At 38.5% G+C, this 23,005-nt stretch overlaps 1 protein-coding gene across 1 annotated transcript in view; it reads left to right on the top strand.

Annotated features, from left to right (window-relative positions):
- The window catches only part of RNGTT (RNA guanylyltransferase and 5'-phosphatase), a 239,684-nt gene that overhangs the window by 59,152 nt on the left and 157,527 nt on the right, over positions 1 to 23,005 (top strand). Inside the window, exons 9-10 of the mRNA XM_075202759.1 lie at positions 18,546 to 18,681; positions 20,099 to 20,170. Coding sequence (XP_075058860.1) covers positions 18,546 to 18,681; positions 20,099 to 20,170 — 208 coding nt within the window. The remainder of the gene's footprint in view (positions 1 to 18,545; positions 18,682 to 20,098; positions 20,171 to 23,005) is intronic.

Raw genomic sequence — 23,005 nt, 5'->3', positions numbered from 1 at the left:
AGAGTCATCTTCTGGCCCATAACCCTGCCAACGTAGCAGATACTGTAATTGGTTTCGAAACATACGAGAGTCCAGGATCTTTTCGACAATAAATTCCTCATGCTCATCAACTTGAATTGGCTCAGGAGGAGGCAAAGAGCGACCAGGAAATGGATTCTTAACTGAAGGTTTTAGTAATGATACATGAAAAACAGGATGTACCTTCATGGAATCAGGAAGATCCAATCTAAAAGCCACTGAACTAATCTGTGCAATGATCTTATATGGACCAATAAACTTACTTCCCAACTTAGCAGATGGTACCTTCATTCTTAAATGTCTAGTTGACAACCATACTTCATCACCAATACTAAAAGTTGGAGCAGCCCTTCGTGATCTGTCAGCATCACGTTTATATCTTTCTTGAGCAGTTTTCAAAGTCTCTTTTAATAATTCAAGATTATTTTGCATAATAATCAGTCTATCTTCCACAGCAGGAATTGGAGAGTCACAAGGTAGATTGGGACAAATATTTGGATGATATCCTAGATTAGCATAGAAAGGGCTAAATCTTGTAGACGAATGTTGAGAATTATTGTATGCAAATTCAGCCATGGGGAGGATATCAACCCAATCATCCTGTAGGTGACAAATATAACATCTGAGATATTGCTCAAGTGTTTGGTTTGTTCGCTCCGTTTGTCCATTTGACTGTGGATGAAATGCAGTGGACAAGTTCACCACAATGCCAAGGGATTTGCAAAACTGTTTCCAAAATCGTGATGTGAATTGAACGCCTCGGTCTGACACCACATCATTAGGAACGCCATGCAAACGAAAAACTTCTTTTATAAGTAAGTCGGCTGTTTCTTTTGCTGTAGGAGTACCCTGGCAGGGTATAAAGTGAGCCATCTTTGTCAGTCTGTCAATTACCACAAAGATAGTGGTCATATTCTTAGATCTCGGAAGTTCTACAATAAAATCCATGGAAATGGAATCCCATGGACGTGTAGGTATTGGCAAAGGTTGTAGTAGTCCAAAAGGAGAAACACGAGGAGTCTTAAATCTGGCACACGTTGTACAAGAGGATACATATTTTGCTATATCTTCCTTATAGTTGGGCCACCAGAATGAACGGCTTAACAGTTCTTGAGTTTTCTGAAGTCCTTTATGGCCTGCTAATTTAGAGTCATGGAATAGTTGCATGACCTTTAACCGTGCTTTTTCTGGAACGTATAGTTGATGTGCCATATGCCAGACTCTGTTGTCATAAGATAATTTAACATTTTTTGGAGGATTCATGAGGGTAGAATCCATATCATATCCATTCTTGATCTCTGTTAATAACTCCGTTGTACAAATAACCCCCAAAAAATTTGAATCAGGAATTATTGTTTGAACAGGCTTTACCTGTTGAGGATTCTCCGCATAAGCTCTTGAGAGGGCATCGGCTTTTCCATTCTTCGATCCAGGTCTATAGGAAATTAGGTAATCAAAACGGCTTAAAAAAAGAGCCCATCGAGCTTGTCGGGGAGATAATCTTTTTACTGATTTAAGGAATTCCAAATTCCGGTGATCGGTGAGGACTATCACTTGATGCTTTGCACCTTCTAAAAGATGTCTCCATTCTGAAAAAGCAGCTATAATGGCAAGAAGTTCTTTATTTCCCACATCATAGTTTCTTTCAGGAGCAGTCATTTGCCTTGAATAAAAAGCACAGGGGTGAAGTAACATTTTTTCTCCTACTCTTTGTGAAATTACTGCTCCTATAGCTGAATCTGATGCATCAGTTTCCAAAACAAATGGGAGTGTAGGATCAGGATGAATTAATATAGGAGCTGACGTGAACTTAGTTTTCAAAATGGAAAAAGCTTTATCAGCTGCTGGTGACCACTGAAAGGAGGAAACCTTTTTTGTGAGCTGAGTAATGGGGGCAGCAATTCCAGAAAAGTCCTTTATAAAACGTCGATAGAAATTAGCAAAACCCATAAATCGTTGCACATCTTTGATGTTTTTAGGTATGGGCCAATCTACCACAGCATGCACTTTACAGGGATCCATACACAGTCCTTGAGGGGATATAATGTAACCCAAAAATTTTATTTGAGTACGATGGAATTCGCATTTCTCCAACTTGATGTATAATTGGTTTATACGTAGCCGTTGTAAAATAATTCGAACATGTTCTTGATGTTCTGGTAAAGAATTAGAAAAGATAAGGATATCATCAAGATATACAATAATGAACAGATCAAGCAAATCTCGAAAGACATCATTTATAAAATGTTGGAAAGTAGCAGGGGCATTACATAACCCGAACGGCATCACGAGGTACTCATAATGTCCATACTTTGTTCGAAAAGCCGTTTTCCATTCATCACCTGGTCGAATGCGTATTAAGTTGTACGCTCCTCTTAAATCAAGCTTTGTGAAAATACTTGCTGTCTGCAGTCTTTCCAATAATTCTGGGATGAGAGGAAGTGGATGTCTGTTCTTTATAGTAACTTTATTTAATTCTCTATAATCAATGCATGGCCGCAAAGATCCATCTTTATTTTTTACAAAAAAAATAGGAGCCCCTGCTGGAGATTTTGAAGGACGTATAAAACCTTTAGTTTCATTTTCCTCCAGGTAAGTCTTTAGTGTCTTTAATTCAGGATCAGCTAATGAATAAATCCGACCAAAAGGAATAGCAGCCCCGGGTAATAGGTCAATGGGACAATCATATGGTCGATGGGGTGGTAATTTGTCAGCATTTTGTTTGTTACAGATATCTGCAAAATCCTGATATTGAACAGGCAATTGTTCCTCCACAGAAGAGGGGGACACTGAGATCTGATTCTCTTTTTGTACAAGAGGGACCACACTGATAGTATCTTGAAACGATAGGGTTTGAGACTCCCAGTTAATGGCTGGATTATTGTTAGTGAACCAAGGGAGACCCAAAATTATGGGAAAATTTGGAGAAGAGATGAGAAAAAAAGTGAGTTCCTCCTTATGATTGGGTTCTATCATCAAGGACATAAGTTCTGTCTCATGTGTGATGGGACCAGAATTCAGAGGGGACCCATCAACTGTCTCCATCAATACAGGGGTCTTTCTTTCTTGAAATACTATATGGTTTTGTTTAGCAAAATCTATATCCATGAAATTACCATTGGCTCCTGAATCCAGCATTGCCATGGTTGAAATAAGTTGAGAGTTTATCTTAAGTTGTATTGGTATTGAAAAATGATTCTTTATTCTTCTGTTCTCTCTCTCCAATGTAGACAGTGAAGAGATTTGAGGAATAATAGCATTCAGTTGATGTGAGCAGCATGAAATAATAGATTCCTGGTCCGAGTCTTTAGGTTCCATTAATGTAGCAACTGTCTTGCGAGGTCGTTGAGAACAATTAGAAACATAATGTCCAGATTTACCACAATACAAGCAGAGATTTTCTTGTCGTCGTTGATCTCTTCTTTCAATAGAAATCTGTTTGCGAATGGTATCTATTTGCATTGGCTCAGACTCCTCAATTTGTTGTGTTGCAGGAGTTCCAGAGTAATTTGATATTGCTGGTTCTGGATAATTAGGACGAGTCCACATGGAACCCCATCTATCTTGTTTCCTCTCCATTTGACGAGCATCAATACGAATACAATGTTTAACAAAGGCTTCAAATTCAGTGGGTGCATCAGCTCTAGATAATTCATCTTTAATGAACTCAGATAACCCCTTTCGATAAACAGACAGCTTAGCTGCCGAATTCCAATCAGTGTCCAAAATCCATCTTCGGAAATCAGAGGTGTATTCAGCCACTGAACGTCTTCCCTGACGCATTTTTAATAAAACTGACTCAGCAGTAGCACTTCGATTTGGATCATCAAATATCTGGTTCATTGCATCCATAAAATTAGAAAGATTTTGTAATATGGGACTTTTTGCTTCTATCAAAGGAGAAGCCCATGCCAAGGCATCATCTTTCAACAATAAAAGAATACAACGTACTTTCTGTACATCAGTCAAAAAATAAGTAGGATGTAAATCAAAATGCATATTACATTGATTAATAAAACCTCTGTATTTTTTACGATCACCTGAGAATCGGGCCGGAGGTAGTGGGAGTGTGGGCTGATGTACTGCAGCTGAAGGTGCTACAGCATTAACTTCTTGAAGCCGCACCTGTAGTTCTGTAATAACTCCATTTTGTAGCGTTATTTGATCTTTGAGTTCATGAACATTTATTTGCAACTCCGTTACGTGTTGATTTTGCTGTTGAAAATTATTTGTACACTGGGTCTCCAGTTCTTGAAATTTTGCATGAAATTCCTGTAGCTGTCTTGAAGCAGAATGCATGTGGAAACTCAGATCCGCAAGTCGCTGTAAAGCAGATGGTTCTGACCCGGCGGGCTCCGTCATTTTGGGCACGAGTATCCTGTCACGCTTCTGGTATCACAAACGAGCCCAATAGCCAGGTATTTCTGAATTCAAAAGGATTTATTTTGGTATACAAATAAATCTCCAGTGTCCAACAAATAAAGTCCAAAGTAACAAGAGGTTAAAGGTCTGGTGGAAGTATCAAGTACTTGTAGTCCAAATCACAAGGAGGCAAGGTTCTGTGGAAGCATCTGGTTCAGAGACAAACACAATACTCGTGCAAAGGCTTCATAACAGGAAGTGCCTTTTCTAGGCCCAAACAGGAAATGGGATCCAAGATGGAATCTTCATGAGACAGTCCCGGCCATCTTGGATAAGGGCTATTGTAAGGGCAAGTTCATAACAGAGATCCAAGATGGAAACTTCATGATGCAATCACGGCCATCTTGAATGAGGGCAAAACTAAGGGCAAGTACATAACAAGTAGCAACTTGGCCACGAAGTGGAAGATCACATAGAATCACAGAACGGAGTCAAGGGCTGCTAAGATGCATGGTGGGTAAAAGTCACCAACGTTCTGCTGATTTCATAGCTGAAGAGTTCCGAACTTCCAATTGCATTAATGTAAGCACAAAATCTGTGTAGTGACCGAGCAGCTGCATGCAAGCCTCACATCACCAAGACTAATGCCAAGCGTCGGATGGAGTGGTCTAAAGCACACAGACACTGGACTATGGTGCATTGGAAACGTGTTCGGTGGAGTGATGAATCACGTTTCTCTGTTTGGCAGTCAGATGGGCCACTCTGGGTTTGGCGGATGCCAGGAGAACGTTGCCTGCCTGACTGCATTATGCCAACTGTGAAGGTTGGTGTTGGAGGAATAATGGTATGGGGTGGTTTTTCAGGGCTTGGGCTTGGCCCCTTATCTCCAGTGAAGGGCAGGCTTAATGCTTCAGCATACCAAGCAATTTTGGACAATGCTATGCTTCCAACTTTGTGACAACACTTTGGGGAAGGCTCTTTTGTATTCCAATATGACTGTTCCCCAGTGCAAAAAGCAAGGACTACAAAGACATGGTTTGGTTTGGAAGAACTTGACTGGTCCGCACAGAGCCCTGACTTCAACCCCATCGAACACCTTTGGAATGAACTGGAATCCAGATTGCGAGCCAGACCTTATCGTCCAACATCAGTGCCTGACCTCATAAATGCTCTACAGAATGAATAAGCACAAATTCCCACAGAAACACTGCAACAACTTGTGGAAAGCCTTCCAAGAAGAGTGGGAGCTGTTATCGCTGCAAAAGGGGACCAACTCCACATTAAAGTACATGTATTTGAATGCAGTGTCATTACAGTCCCTATTGGTGTAATGGTCAAGCATCTGAATACTGTTGTCCATATAGTGTATATAGCGCCAGCAGATTCTCCAGCTTTTTACAATTGGGAACATAAACTGTAAAGAATCCTGAGTGTTAACAGACAAGGGGCAAGATGGCTGTGCTCGTAAGCTTACCATCTGTCTTCTCTTCAAAATGTTATCACATATACACATATATGCTTCTGCTTGATTGTTCAGAATAATGTACCTTGTTATGTCCTGCATCTGCCAGGGGAAAAGGTCTATAAACCTGTCAGCAAGCTCTTATATCACCCAGTTATAGTAGAACCATAACATTATATAGACTGTAACCTTATACATTTTCTCATTGTATTTGTGTAATATAAATATTAAGGGATAACTATAGTACAATTTTACTTAGTTTCTGTGTTTGTAAGTCCATTTTAGAGCTCACCATTTAGTACAGTTATATTATTTTCTTTCTCTTACCTATAACCCCTTTATCTCCCTTTAGAACTCTCCTATCAATCTAACTTGAGGTGTGAGGAGAACTGTGGTGTTGCCCATATAAAAAAAACCAATCAGATTCTAGCTTTGATTTTAATAGTGCAATTTAGAAAATAAAAGAAAACAAATTACCTAATTTTCATAATTATTTTTTCTATAGTCTTTTAAAGAGACAATGATCTAGTGTATTGATTTCACCTATGAATCTTTCAGAATTAACCTATACATTAAATAAGAGTGCATATCTAGTGGGAAAAATACTCCCTCGAAAATATGCTTTTTGTAGTAATAAGAAATGTGGTCAATATTGATAGAGGACATGCTGTGGAAATTGTCTGTGTATTAGAAGTCTGAATATGCATAGAAACAGTCGTCCCTCTCTTCCAGAGATGAAAAGCGGAATGACAAATGTATGTTACATTTCGACAGAGGTTAGCAGAAAATAGAAGCAGATCACTTGTATGGAAGGATTAGAACAGAAAATGCATTACATTTTTCAATTGCTGTTTAATGGAAAAAGACTGCATAACATCAGTAAGCGCCAGGCTAGTACCTAAATCTCTATAAATGCCTGTATGTACAACCTACTTTTTTAAAGCTACAAATAATGAACAATGTTCTCTTCTAGTTTTATCCAGAAATATAGTCTTGTACTTTGTTAACCTTTTGCTTGTTTCTTATTGTGCATATTCTCACTGACACAGTAGTCTTTCTTTTAACTGTATTATGGCTAGATCAATAGAAGCGAGCTGCACATTTATTGCTGTGGTATCCATCACTTTCTCCATCTAGTCTTCATTTCTTGTAAATGCATCCTTCTCTTATTAGGGGATTTCAGTCATTGCCTCATAAGGGTACGTGGATAGTGTCACAATGACAATACTCTCAGAAGTTTTATTCTGCCTTTTTTGGCTGATAAACACCATGGTTAAAAAGAACACTATAGTAACATAGTAACATAGTTGATGAGGTTGAAAAAAGACACCAGTCCATCAAGTTCAACCTATTTTGGATCTCCTGCGATCCTGCACTTATATTTGAAATTAATCCAGAGTAAGCAACCGCCCATCTGTTTTAATTGTGAAAATCCCCCCAGACTCAATATTGCAGTCCTATTTTTACTCTATATCCACTACTATCCTTCATTTTAAATTAACGGTCATATCCCTGGATACACCTTTCCGCTAAAAATTTGTCTAACCCTTTCTTAAACATATCTATTGAATCTGCCATCACAACCTTCCCTGGCAATGAATTCCATATCTTGACTGCCCTTACTGTAAAGAACCCCTTCCTTTGCTGGTTGTGAAATTTCCTCTCCTCTAACCTTAGGGGATGACCACGTGTCCTGTGTATGGTCCTTGGGGTAAAAAGTTCCGATGAAAGCACTCTGTATTGACCCCTAATGTATTTGTACATAGTAATCATGTATCCCCTTAGACGCCTCTTTTCTAAAGTAAACATGCCTAAACTGGCTAACCTTTCCTCATAACTTAATGACTCCATACCCTTTATCAATTTTGTCGCCCTTCTCTGAACCCTTTTTAGTTCCAAATTTATATTTTTTATAGAGTGGTGCCCAGAACTGTACTGCATATTCAAGATGAGGTCTTACCAACGATTTATACAGTGGCAAAATTACACTGTCTTCCCTTGCATCTATGCCCCTTTTTATGCATGCCAACAGGGCCGGATTAAGGGGGGGGCACAGGGGGCATGTGCCCCGGGCCCCCCGGGGGCATGTGCCCCGGGCCCCCCTCTCTCAGGGGGCCCCCCGGACCAGCTGTGGCTCTTTTTGCTGCCCCCAAATGTCAGTCTACAGGGGGCAGCACAGGGTTCCGTTTTTAAGTGCTCTGTCGGCACTATAAGCACAGGTAAGCTTTTGCTTCTTTTTTTTTGAGTGTTCTGGGCTTCCTTAGCTGCGTGTAGATGACAGTGTGAGGAGGAGCAGAGAAGAGCTGCCCTGCCTGTCTGTGGGGGATAAGGTAAGTTAAGATCTGCTGTGTGTGTGACTTTGTGTGTGTGTGTGTGACTTTCTGTGTGTGTGACTGTGTGTGTGTGTGTTTGTGTGACTGTGTGTGTGTGTGAGACTTTCTGTGTGTGTGACTGTGTCTGTGTGTGAGACTTTCTGTGTGTGTGACTGTGTGTGTGTGTGTGAAACTTTCTGTGTGTCTGTGTGTGTTTCAGCCAGAGGAGGAGGTGATTATGAAAATGAAGGGGATAATTGTGGACAAGGAGAGTGTGATTTATGGACAAGGGGGGGGTGATTTATGGACAAGGGGGGGTGATTTATGGACAAGGGGGCGGGTGATTTATGGACAAGAAGGGGGTGATTTATGGACAAGAAGGGGGTGATTTATGGACAAGGAGGGGGTGATTTATGGACAAGGGGGGGGGTGATTTATGGACAAGAAGGGGGTGATTTATGGACAAGAAGGGGGTGATTTATGGACAAGGAGAGGGGGTGATTTATGGACAAGGAGGGGGGGTGATTTATGGACAAGGAGGGGGGGTGATTTATGGACAAGGAGAGGGGGTGATTTATGGACAAGGAGAGGGGGTGATTTATGGACAAGGAGAGGGGGTGATTTATGGACAAGGAGAGGGGGTGATTTATGGACAAGGAGGATGTGATTATACAAATAGAGGGGGTTGCAGAGTGACAACCCAGGAAGGGAAACCAACGCTGATGAGAAGGGGATTGAAGATGCTAAGTAGGTGGGGAATGAGGAGTGAGAGGGAAGATAGAGGATTAAGATGAAGAAGAGGATTGAGGAGTGGGATGTTGGGGATATAAATGGAAAACAGAGAAGTACGATGTGCTCAGACCTAGATTGTCTATTTATTGTGGACCCTCTCTCCATGCCCCAGGGAAGTAGCATTTCTAAAAGTGGGCATTATGGGAAAAATGACAAAATTATGGCCACTCATTCTGTTAGCTCTCCTAAAGAGGACATACACTTACTTTATATGGAAACGTATAATGTACAAAATGTAATATGCCTCCATGCTAGCTCTGTTGCCTTGCAACAAATCAGGCCTGCTAGTGCTTAGCTGGACTAGGCTGTTAGGGATAACCAATATATACTTACATATAGTAAGGTTATTTTGTTAATTATTTGTGGAGTGATTGTGAGGTATTTAATGTGTGCTTGAGTTTGGGGAGAAGGAGTGCTATTTATTAAATGTGAATATGAATTATAAAATGTTGGCAATGGTTTTGAAAAATAGGTTTATTTATTACATGTAAATGCTATTCATTTACACCAGGCTATTTGGTGGAGAGGGAAATAAGTTTATTAAATGTGTACGCTATTAATTTAATGTCGGGGCTGCTTGGGGAAAATAGTTCTATTATTAAAAGTGAATAGTATTAATTTAATTTAATTCCAAATTTGGGGCTGGTTGCAGGGAGGGAGGCCTAATTATTAAAGGTTGTGCTACTGATTTATTAACCGGACTCTTTGGGGACTCCTAAACTTTATGTACCTGTTTTTGTTTCAAAATAGGCCCCAACATTCCAGAATCTACACAAGCAGCTATTGAGCTTAAGACACCAGCAGCCACAGGTGGTGAAAGTGACAACAGCAGGTAGGAGAGAGCAGGGCCATCTTCCAACTGTTCTCAATATGGTGGGACTGTCCAGAATTTGGGTGACTGTCTCACTTAGTTAGGATTTGGTCTGACTACAAGGACAGTTGGGAGGTATGTCCTACTTCACACTGTTATTCTTGTGAAGGCAGAGTTGTGTGCATCTAACAGTAGTGCACATAGCATTGCCTGTTTATTTGTTTAAAATGAATATCATATTCGACAATATGGGGCCCCCCTGTCTTAAGTGCCCCGGGCCCCCCAGAACCTTAATCCAGCTCTGCATGCCAATACTAGCTGTACCGCAGGTCTCGGTACTCCAATCAATGTCCGGATAATTAAAATTCCCCATAATTAAAATTTGACCTAGTTGTGTAGCCTTTTCAGTTTGCTGTAGAAGTTGGGCTTCCTCAATCGTACTAATATCTGGCGGTTTATAGCATATCCCTATCAGCAACTTCTCTGAATTTTTTCCTCCGCTGGATATTTCCACCCACAATGCCTCAATATTATCACCAATATCCTCGTATATAACTTCCTGAATACTTGGTTTTAATTCTGGCTTAATATAAAGACATACTCCTCCTCCCCTTTTATTTACCCTATCCCTCCTGAAGAGAGAATAGCCTTCCAAGTTGACTGCCCAGTCATGTGTATCATCCCACCAGGTCTCCGTAATACCTATAATATCATACTGCTCATTCATTGCTACTAGTTCTAACTCCCCCATTTTACCTGTCAGGCTTCTTGCATTTTCTATCTTTGACAATTTTTTACTTTGTTTATGTTGAGAAAAGTAAATGGCAATTGATTGTTATTTTTATGTTCTTTGGATAACTATATTTCTGTGGTAGGATTCTAGCATTGAATTTAGGTGCAAAAAAGTGCACTGAACCCCAGCAATTAGTTTGCATTTATCTAGTGCAGCTTAGACAATGAAACCAAATACATCATTGGTTCTGTTGTACAGTGCAAATGTTAGACCTATATTCAGTGTCTTTAAATGAGCCCTAGTGAGCTTGTTTGCGGCAGCCATGTTTGGGCTTTGGAGATCCCTCCTGTTCCCTCCCATTCTCCTCTCCCCTAAACAAATGAATGATAAAATAAATTACTTGTATCTGCCATATGGAAGAGAAGTGGTGCAGATAGAATTAGAGTGGTTTTAGCATACACCAAAATGAGAAGTTTTTATCTGGAAACATAAGAACAGCAATGGTGGGGGTGCTTCAAATTGTATGTTTATATACTGCTCTGACTGTATTGTGCTTTAATACAGCTTATTACAATGTGATGCCATATATCAGTTTAGCCCAATAGATTATAAATGTCACACTGGGAGATTGGAAAGACCCTGTCTTGATATCATCAATCCACAGCTTTTGTAGAAGGTTAAATGTGCAATAAGTTTAGCTTATTTTTCTACAATCGAGCCACTTAAATGTTGGATATATTTCAGATAATGACAAAATATTATTTTGAAGTAAACGCTAAAGACACTTTATGTTTTCTAACAATGGCAGTGGTTATGGTTATTAATTGCTACCAGCTTGGGGACAATGGTGAGAGAAAAGTTTCCTTAGATTACTCAGTTATAACCTTTTCTTCTTAATGCAGTGGGGTTTTAACCAGACAAGCTCAGTGCAACATATGATCATAGAGAAAATTATTTTAGTGTATATTTGCATATATGTGTGAATTATTTCTGCAGTCTTCTGTGGTTGGTGGAAACACAACTATACCCAATTAAACTAGTTATTTGCCAGTTTATCATGAAAATGGCATAATCTGATTGAAAAGTTTGATGTAAGAACTTTACTTCATGCAGTGAATGTTTCACACTCACAATCTTCCAACACCAGTTTGTCAAGAGCCTCAAATTACTGCTTTACTCATGGTGCTCCTCTCATTATCTGACTCTGTCTGAGGTCTGCCTGCCTCCATTCCCATTCACACATCATGACACTGCGTCAGATGCAGCCCTGTCCTCACTTACAATCACATGAGTGGACAGGTTAACACTTCACACAAAATAATCACACTCATCTCCTGAAATAATATGTGCTGCTGTTAACATTCTGATGATCTGCTTGACTAAAGATTGTTCTGTACCTGCCAGTTTTAAACCTGGAGACATGTAGACAAGCACACGATGAAATCATAAAAGTTATTTTGATAATCAAATAAACCTTTGTGGGGGGATAAACTCAGGACAAAGAATGTTTTAGACCAGTGGATCCCAAACTTTCTTAACTCGAGGCACCCTTAGGGTCTCCATAATTTTTCCAAGGCACCCCTATGCCAAAATAATTACCAAGAAGTCCTGTGCCTTGCTTACCACGCTTTACATAGGGGGATGCTCTTTTGTCTATAACTATATATGTTAAGAATAATTAATATTTTAATACTTATTTTTTTTAAAGAACGCTCAAAGGATAAAGCATCGGGGGAGTAATCTGTTATCGTCATCCATAGATAGCGATAACAGAACAGGTGTTTCATGTTAAATAGGCTTCCCCGTATAAAAGCAATCTTACTGCTTGTAGGGGTTATTTCCGGCGATAGTGCTGTTATCCCCTATACAATTTATTAAAGGAAAATTGTACTTGCCTATCATTTTTGGGTTCAGTTATGTGGCGTTGGACATAACTGCGCTCCTTTTTGTCCACGTCACTTCTGATCAGCGGCCGACTAAGGTGGGGGGGGGGGGGTGTAATATGTGGTGCAAAAGGACAGTGGGCTGTGGGGGTAAATGGGAGAAAAAAAAGAGGGACAACAGATGGGCTGGGGGCACAAAGGTAGACGTACGTAAAGGGGAAGAGAGAAAGGGGCTGGCCCCCATAGTTTGGTGGGAGATACAGTTTTTGTATTTTGTTATTTTGGGGGAGGGGGGTGGGTCAGGTAGACATATAAAAACAGTTTCTCACACACGCTGCCACAAGATAGATGACCAAAGTATTCTTTCTCTGCTCATTAGCACTTCAGAGAGGTGAAAAGTTATAAACCATGGAGATATTGTGATATTATGAATACATAATATGCCTACCACACCCAAACAGTCCTTTCAGGTCCAAAGAGGCAAAGTCAAATCTGATGGCTCCACAGAGTGACTATTGTCAGGAGAAGCCTTCATTGACAACGGTAGGGGGCAAAATCGCAGTATATGCTGACATATGGGTCTATTCTATCACAGATCAGTGGATGTTGGACTTTAAGACATTAGAACATAGTTTCATCAGTATCCCAAAGGGAACTTCTTTATTCATTATAGGGCTCCATCAACCATGCCCAAATTGGTAGACTTACAAAACAGTCTGCACACATTAACAAAGATTTGTGCAACTTCTCTTGTGCCAGGTAAAGAAGGCATAGGCTTTTATTCTAGACACTTCCTGGTCCGAAATTCATCATGGGCTTTTTGCACAGTTATAGATTTGAAGGCGCTCAACAAGTTTGTTCATGCCAGACATTTCCACAATGAACAAAACAAATATTGATTAGCACTGGTTGGAGTAAATAGATATATTTTAAATTTATTTCATATAAAACAAATTAGAAAACTACAAATGGTGACAAATATATTAAGCACGCTAGTATTGGCAATAACCATGCAAATATAAATAGATAAAATTCCAAATATCTTTCAATTATAATACTGAGCCGGCTCTTATAAAATATGAACCCAAAATATGAATTTTGTCTTTCCGACATTCGAATACAATCCCTCCTGTGTATTCAGGACCCAATCATTACTCTATTTTGTTGTATAATAGGATTTCATTAGATTTCGTTATCTCAATGCATATCCATATAGAAGTTTGATCCAACTGGGAAATTCACAGTTCCAATAAACTTTTCAGCCGCAATTAATCTCTGGATCCAAAAAATGCTCTCTAAGAAGCCGCCTCTATTCAAAAATATATATTTGATAGATCACTGTTAGGGAACATGCTCCCACCATTATTCAAAACAACAGATTCAGTCCATTTAGGCAACAAATCCGAAGCCAAAAAAATTCCACTGTCCACCATTATATACAGTGTGGTACCTTACTTTCAGAAGAGCATCTGACTCCTATGAAATTGAAAAGGATCCATATACCATAGAGTCCACAGTAAAGGTTGAAAATTTAAGGAGCTGGAAAAGTTTTGTCTTTTTGCCACTAGCATATCATGACGCATTTTTCCGCCTCGTTTGGGGCAGTTTCATTCTCTGATGATTAACTTTTCTTCAATAAAAAAAAGATTAAAGAAAAAAAATTCTGTCCCTGGCATGTCAACTACAGACTTTGTCGAGTGTCAATAAGGAAGGAGTGCCAGATGTTGGCAATGGTTTCTTCTACAATATGATTAATTATTTTGGCAAGATGGCACTTGCAAGATCTCCAGTAGGAAATTAATTTTAAGTTGGTGGAATCACAGAAAGACTTATCTGATAACATGTCATCAATCTGATAAAAACCAAAGCGGTTTATCAGGGTGGTGGCAAAGCCAAAACTTAAAGCTAGGAGTTTCACTTTTTGTGCCAGAATAGATTATACTCGCAACAGACACCAGTATCACAGGCTGGGGAGCACACCTTCAGGGACAAGCGGTCACTTGGTCACAGAATGAGAAAAGTCTTCGCCTGAATGATTTGGAGATGAAAGCAGTGTGAAATACAATTTTATTACTCTCATCTTCATCTTAAAGAGAAGTGTCTCAATATTCTCATAGAACCGGACAGTGGTAGCCTTCATAAATTATCAGGGAGGTACCACTAGCAAGACCTTGATACTGGAAGCAGCAAAGGTCATGTCATGGGAAGAGAGAAAACTGAAGCCACTCACAGCATTCATTACATGTATCTGGTAAACAGAATGTGTTAGCAGGTTACCTCTGGTGAAAGCAGATTCACCCAGAGAGTAGTCCGTTCATCAGGAATGTTGATAGAAAGATTCAGTCTTCTTCAAGAGGACTTCATGGCAGCAAGCAGAAATGCAAAAGTTCCCAGGTTCTTTTCTGGGCACAGAATTCCAGAGTGAGAGGGAAATGGATGCTCTGACTGTTCCGTGGACATTTCAACTGAAGTATGTCTTCCCTCCATTTCCACTCTTCATTTGCATCTTAAAAAAGGTCAGAAGAGAGAGGACAGAAATGATTGCAAATTTTCCATACATGGTTTCCTGTAACCTGGGAGATGTTCAAGGAACAGCATAGGCCTAGATGGCCTAACTCTAGATGGCCTAAAGTTTGAACGGAAGCTGCTCAGGAGAAAGGTAGTCTCAGAACAAGTAATCAGCACACTCTTACAGACTAGGAAGAAAAATTCTACCGGCATCTATTACAGGATTTGGAAGAAATGTATTGCATGGTGTTACTCTAAATTCAATCCAGCAGCTGCAACCATTGCACAGATCCTTGACTTCCTACAGGATGGTTTCAGGAAAGGTCTTGGTTTATCTACACACACAAGATACAAGTGTCTGCATTGAGTGTGTTTATAGATACCAAGTTTACCTTGATAAATTTGATTATTTGCTTAATTGAAGCCATGAAGAGGGGTCATTCTTTCATCAGATCCTATGTGGCTCCATGGGACCTTAATTTAGTTTTAAATACTGTGATGTCTGACACCCATTTGAACCACTACAAGACGTTTCATTGAGATTGATGACGCTATAGGAGATTTTCTTAATAGCAATTATATCTGCTAATAAAGTTGGAGAGTTGCAGGCACAATGGTGCAAAGATCCATTTATCAATGTCTTTATGGATAAAGTGGTGCTTAGAGCCAATCCAGAGATTTCTAGGTAAAGTTAGTGCTTACGACACTAATCAGAAGATTGTAGTACCATCATTCTGTCCACAGCCAAAGGATGATAAGCCACTCATAATTCACTGGACTCTGAGCAATTTCTATATCTGTCCAGGACAGAAGGATTCAGAACACGACTCTTCGTGATTCTGGCTGGGCCTAGGAAAGGATATGCTACTTCTAAACAAGCCATTTCTAGATGGATCAGTGAAGTTTTTGTACAGGTGTACAAGGTGCCAGTGATTCTGAGTGCTCACTGAACACGTGCAATGGCAGCATCTTGCTTAAGCAAGTCTCAGGCTACTGCAGTGGAGCTTTGCAAAGTAGCTGGATGGTTGCTTCTTCATTCTTTTACTAGTTGTCATCATTTAAATCTCAGTTTGGGAAATATGTTCTCAGTTCAGCCACTAAATGAATTCTTAATTTGCAACATAGGTGGCTTGTTTTGTTTCTTGTCCAATTCCTACTGTATTGCTTTGGTACATTCTAGAGTTATGGCTGCCATGGAGGATTGAAGTGGAAAGATTCCCTTCCAAAGCTTGGTAGAGATGGGTTAAAAAACAAACAAATCCAGATGGTATGTAAGGTAGTTCCTCCTCTTTCCATATGTCTTTAAGTGACTTTCCAAGTTTTCCTCTGAAAAATACAAACAAAAAGCATTACAAGCATGGGTGGGGAATTGGTCTGTCATTGAGTATATTGAGGAAATGGAATTATCATTTAAGCCAGTGGATCCCAAACTTTTTCAGTTCAAGGCACCCTAAGGATCTCCATAATTTTTTCAAGGCACCTTTAAGCCAAAATAGTTACCAAGTAGTCTCCTGCTTTGCTTACTACTGGCCCTGGCTGTGGCACCCCTGTGAGATCGTCACGGCACCCAGTTTGGGAACCACTGATTTAAGCATTATTTGTGGTTTTCAAAATCTTTTTGTTTTTCTATACTGGGATTTTTTTGCTTACCCTTAATTTAAAAGCTTTTCATGGCACTAAATATGGTAAAAATGGTGTAAATATATTGAGCATGATAGCAAAACCAGGACCTACGCAATAGAGTGGTACATATATCACATTTAAGAAGGATTGCAGCTGTACTCTCTCTAGCAACCTCTTGTCTAGTTGTATAATGATTCTGAAATGGCATTTTGGACTAATCTATAATTGATTGATGCTATACGTTTGCTTTTTTCCTTTTCATCCTGCTTTATTTCTTAATTGTTTTTGACTCTCCACTTATTGAGACAGTTGAAATGAGTAGATGATGCTGGCGATCCATCTGCATTTAAACATTGTGATGAAGACCGAGTACAGAATGGAATATTCCAATAACTGAAGAAAGATTTTTGAGAAGCAGCAATTATTGTCCTCTGTTTGCAGATGGGTATTTCTTCTCTGTCATTTAACGTAATCGCCCATTGGTAAATAAGTGGTTTGCTTCTCATAACAAATACATTGAATAGGCAGAAATGGACTTTTCAGAGGAAAAATTAGATAATTGCGAACCTAAGAAATAGGTATTTGAGATCGGGATTTTGCTTCAGTGATCACATTGAAGACTTCAGCTGTGATCTTGTATGCTAAATTGTAGACAAACTGTAATAGTTAGGACAGATTTGCTGGCATTTGCTGGTATCTATTTCTGAAGGCGGTAGAAACAGATAATAACAAAAAACTTGGCATAGAAAATTATAGGATGCTGTGAAAATGCTCAATGGATAGTTTAATTATAGACATTAAGTAGAGATTCTGAACTTGTTAATCATTATCAAAGGGAAAGGATTTAAAGCCAAGTCAATACATTGCGGCCCTTTTAGACTCTCTTTGACTTAATCCTTTTGTTTCAGTGTTCCCACAGGAACGCTGTAAAAAGTAACAGGTGGTTCTATCTTTTTTTTTTTTTTCTTTAATTTTTTTTATGGTCCGAATCTTTTCCACTACAAGACAATAACCCTGTTTGCTTAATTAGCAGTGTATCCCATAACACGTAATAAAAGTGCAGTATGCCAAACTAATAAATAGGAATCATTACCACAAATGGTTTCAGTGTTGCAAGACACCTAGTTAGTTCATATAATAAGGGCAAAAATGTAAACTGTTGTTTCCAAAAGACTTTATAATCTCTACAAAGTAGCTACTTTTACAGACTTTCTATGGGGCAGATTTAAATCGGCCACGTTAGTGTAGGAATAACGCAATTATTAATACGGTAATTTTAACCCAGATTTTTGCAAAAATCAGTGTTAAAATTACCGTACTAATGATAATACTGCGCACTTTTACCATAGTAACGGTAATAGTGTGCAGGCCCGCTTTAAAATGCAGCCAAATTGAATTGGCCCCATGAATACTGTAAATGGTAGTAGACAATGTACATTTAAACTAGTGTGTTTACAGGCTTTGACAGCCCTGTTTTGCTTATCTTATAAATATGGCTTTTAAAATGTTTACAGACCTGTTAAGCTATAAAACATTGCACGTACAAAAATATTTAGAAACTAGGATCAAGTTTTTTTTCTGTACTTTTTCTAGGCCTCTGGACTGTGCCATACCCACCCCCCATGTGACTAGACAATTTCCCAAATAATTGTATTATAGGAGGGTCATCACACATTAATAAGACATGAGGGATCTCAGAGGAAATAATCCTGTATGAGACAGACGAAAAAAATGACATTTGATAAATGGCAAACATATAGACCTTCCTAGAAAATAGGTAAATTCTTCTATTAAGCAAATACATTAGAATGTTACAAGGGGCAAATCACGTTTGTACGAGAATAAAATGGAGATCTGATTTAATTAAGTGGGAGAATCTGTCATGATATTTAGCTTGATTTAATATAAGTACCTATGTATCTAATACCAGTGTTTTTCTCTGATTTACAGCACACTTGTTCTACTTATAGGTGTGCAATGTGTATATAGATTAGATGTATAACTCCCTGGTTTTTTTTGTGTTTTTTTTTTGCATTTACAGGTACATGATGTTGATTGATGGAAAAAATGAGGTGTTTATGATTGACCGAGACAACTCGGTATTTCATGTGTCTAACCTTGAATTCCCATTCCGAAAAGACCTCAGAGTTCACTTGACCAACACTCTTCTGGATGGGGTAAGACCATGGATTGTGATCTTATAATCACCTTAAGGACACAGACTTTAAAAAATGTATGTGTCTAACAGTATCTAGCTGAGGGGAATGTATATGCTAGACAAAGTTTAATGTTAACCCCCTGTGCAGACCATGAACTAATCTAATAAGAGCTAATAAGACCTAAAGGATTTTTGTGGAAGAAAAAGCAAACCATGGAACTGTACTAAACGGTGAACTCTTTATAATGGCTCACTAGCACCATCAAACGCATATGTATATGTACGTAGTGTAATTACTTGTCCTGGCGAGATTTTTGGTGCTATTTGTCAATAACATTTAACCATTATGGCAATAGAATTGAAAGCACGAAGCATAGTCTTATTTAATTAACAGAAATTCCCATTTTATGCATAATTTATTACTCTTCATGTTGCCTTGATGTTTTCTTGTTTTTTTTGTTTTTTTTTAAGGTTTTCTTTCACATGTACTTGCAACGTTGATGATTTTCTGCAGTTAATATTAAAATGCCTGCAGTACTTTGTATTTGTTCACCCAACATTCTTGTTGATCTGATATTGAAATCCTCCTGTAAGCTTCGTCCTATCACAGCTGCTAAAAGTGTAGGCATTTGCAAGTCCCTGCTACAGGGAAACAAATACTAACTCTGGACTCCTGATCCTAATGATGCTTTGAAGGAAGGAGAGATGATCTGTTTTTGTCATCCAACTGACTGGCAATATTTGACATTTAAAGTTCATGCTCTTGTGAGCTTTTGTTGGAATAGCATTTTTCTGGAATTTTAAAGTTGGAATATAGGAGAGACTAGTTACAGATACAATGAATTAAGTCTTGTCACATATTCTAATAATACTGTGATGACTGGAAATAATGTTGTGGTCATAGCATCTTCTAGTGTAATGGTAGGGAACCTGTAGTAGCTTTAGCTGTTTGAACTTTGAACATAATCTACCAGTTTGCCTTTGATGACCTTATTGCAGTTTGAACACATGAGCCATTGATATCTGTTTAATTCACAAGGAGCTTGCAGCCTTTTAAAAAGCTATAGGATTATCTACTTATGTGAGAAGACTCTCGTAACCAATTTATTTTACTTCATACTTCACATTCGCCAATCCTGCTGCTTAGCCCAAGTGCCAGGCGATAGGATCATAGGTGGCTAAATCCATAAGGTCAAGCTGTTTGGCACTCATGCTGAGCAGCCACATCTCTTGCAGTTTCATTGTGACCTGTTAGTGCGCTTAGAAGATGACTGCAAACACGCATCTGATATTAGACTTTGCACCATTAGCAATATGTTGTAATATACATGGATAAATCTTTTTCCAAACAAAATAATTTTTTACCACAATCCTAAGGTTTGAGATAATAAAAAAAAAACTGCTCAGTTCAATGTGTCTTCTTTTATCTTTTCAAGGAAATGATCATTGACAAAGTGAATGGGCAAGTGGTGCCTCGATATTTGATATATGACATCATCAAATTTAATGTAAGTATTCATATTTTCCCTTCTCGTTCCTAAATGATTTGTATGGGGCAGCGGGGATAGTCTAGTTACTAGGTAATCTTTTGTTTCATTTGATTTATACACTTCTGGGGGATACAGGTTAAATTGGATGCATGCTTCATTGAATGGTCTTTGTCATGTTGAGGCAATTTTTAAGTAAGTGCCGTCAGAAAATCTACAACGTAAGTCTAAACAATCCCTCTACAAGCTTTGAATGATGAAAGACTGTGCCAGGATAACTGAAGTGTCGCCCCTCCTTTAAAAATAAATGAATAAACACATTCATTTGAAGTAGTGCACACAAGATGTAGGTCCTTATTTCACCTTTTAATGCCTGACTAACCCATGTCCTAGTTTGCCGTCATTGGCCATTTTTGTGATTTATAATTATGTCCCTTGCTTTTGTAAACTCTTCCAGATCACCGGTAATATGTCACCTGCTCATTTTTAACAGTTGGATCATCAGTTCTATCAGTGTGGATTTTGTTTTATGTTTAAAGGACCACTGAACTCCAAAGTTATAATTTTTATGTAAGGTTGCTCAGTGTCAATTGCAGCTCTGTTAAAAAGTAAAATTTTACCTCTCCACTCCAACACAGACAGCTTCAATTCTTCCCACATCTTTAACACATATTATGATTGAATCTCAAACAGGTCAAAAAGCTGAAACTTAGTTGCTGTGACATCACCACTTCCCAGATGTCTGTCACAATCATCCAATCCACACTGTGCATTTAGTCAAAGCAAGTCTGCCATGGTGTCAGTCACTGTCTGCTTGTTTAGTTAGAGAAGCACCTTAATATATAGTTAAATTAAACATTCTGGTTACTACTTGTACTCTGTTCAGTATAGTAATACACAGACATAACCCTCACTTTTCCTTTTAAAATCTGCCCTTAGTTTTATTTGAGTTTAACATATGTGGTGGGATATGTTAATAATTATGTCCAAGCTACAAAAAAAAATAATAAAAAAATAATAAAAAAAAAATAAATGTACTTTTTGTTTTGTTACTACTTTGATATTCCTGTATGCTCTAAGAGTGTCATATCTATTTTATGACTGACATAACAAGTCCTTAAGCCTCATTAAGCCACCTTACCAGCATGATCGATCTTGCATTGCTCGCTCTCAGACTGTCTAATGATGCACATAACTTGGCTATAGTGAAGGAGATATTTGTGATTTTTACTTAATTTTTTTAAAAATGACTCAATTGCAAATCCTTTTCTTGCTGAATTCCTTTATTATTTCATTTTCATGGAATGCAATTTGAACTTTCTCTTACTTGATTTAAGCAATTCAATAGAGCACACACTTATGCAGTATGTAATGATTATAGTCTAATCTGGATAATTATTAAACTATATTAATGTGGTCATGATCAATCCTAAAATCCAAAATTGCTTTAAATAACATTGTTTCTAGCAAATCACTGTTTGTAAGTAAACAAGAGGGTAAATTATTTTGATATAATCTTCAGAATCCTCATTTATGTCACCTGTTTTTGATAATTTGGTAATGCCAGGACTCACAGATTTGCAGTCAATCATTTTGTTTATTGCTTAGTTAAGAGCCCGATAGATCATAAAAGTTTGGCTAAATTCTATTGGCATATTTGGAGTCACTCCAGGTTCATATTCACCCCCATAGGGAACATAATATATCAAAGCAATACTTCTTATAAGATGTATTTGTTAACACCTCTGTATAAATTTGTATCTGCTAAAAGTAACACTATAATATATGTTAATGCTCTGTACATGTCCCATGAGAGGACTCTTGGGATAATGTATCTCCCCAAGGAATCAGTATAATTTAATAATGCTTCATATGCATATCATACTATGTGTCAAATCTATATCAGATTGTTCACCTGTAAGTGTCAGTTTATCAGTTATGAGCTCATCAGCTGGAGAGAATTAAATACACTGCATGGTTTGAGTGTACAATAATCTCAGCTTTATTAGTTACAAGTCCCTATCTATATATCAAAAATCACGTATTGCAGAAAACTACGTCCCAAAAGGTTTTAACCACTCATGCTCCCTTTAGGCAGATGTTGATACATTCTCTCATTATCACACAGGAAAACTGCACAGGGGGGTTGGCTTATCACCTGTCTGCTATGTCCAAGGTTATAAGCATAGCCTTGCAAATAATGAATTACTCCTACAAAACAGGTGCATCTAATTTGTATTTAAGCTATAACAGAACAAAATGGCTATAAGGCAACAAGATGGCGTCAGCTTAGCAAAATCACATTTCTCATTTCCCATCTATTTATTCATTATTTGCCCTAACACTACCTATCAGAGATCATTCTTGCTGTCGCTTTTAATGGGTACTAATACACATACACCCTTCTAACAGAACATATGAATAGGGATGCCTAAAACTGGATACATAGAACAACCCATCCCCCACCAATAGCAAGTCCATGATCCCTCCTCTTGCTGATAGATGGTCAATGAGTCGACAACCGTCTTGCCCCCGCTGCATGTCCTGATGTCAGATCTTCACATATATCAGTGAACATGAGAGGCTCTGGGGCCTCTTGTGCTTCCTTTTTGTCTTTTAACTATGGATTTTTTTAGGGAAAGAAAAAAGGAAAGGGAGGGAGAAAATACACAGTGCGCTCGGCAAGTGTTATATGTCACTTATTTCACAATAGAAGGGATTGTCCATTGTGCTGTATATCTTCATAAGGATAAACTTCAGTATTGACCATGTGGATTCCAAGGAAAAGGTTCTTGGTTTCTGCACTGATTACAACTGGCAGTTGTACTGAGAGTTCCACAAGGTTCACACTCATTA

This window comes from Mixophyes fleayi, chromosome 3 (assembly GCF_038048845.1).
Source record: "Mixophyes fleayi isolate aMixFle1 chromosome 3, aMixFle1.hap1, whole genome shotgun sequence".
Lineage (NCBI taxonomy): Eukaryota > Metazoa > Chordata > Amphibia > Anura > Limnodynastidae > Mixophyes > Mixophyes fleayi.
The sequence above is the reverse complement of the archived record's forward strand: the minus strand, read 5'-3'. Positions and strand labels throughout refer to the sequence as shown.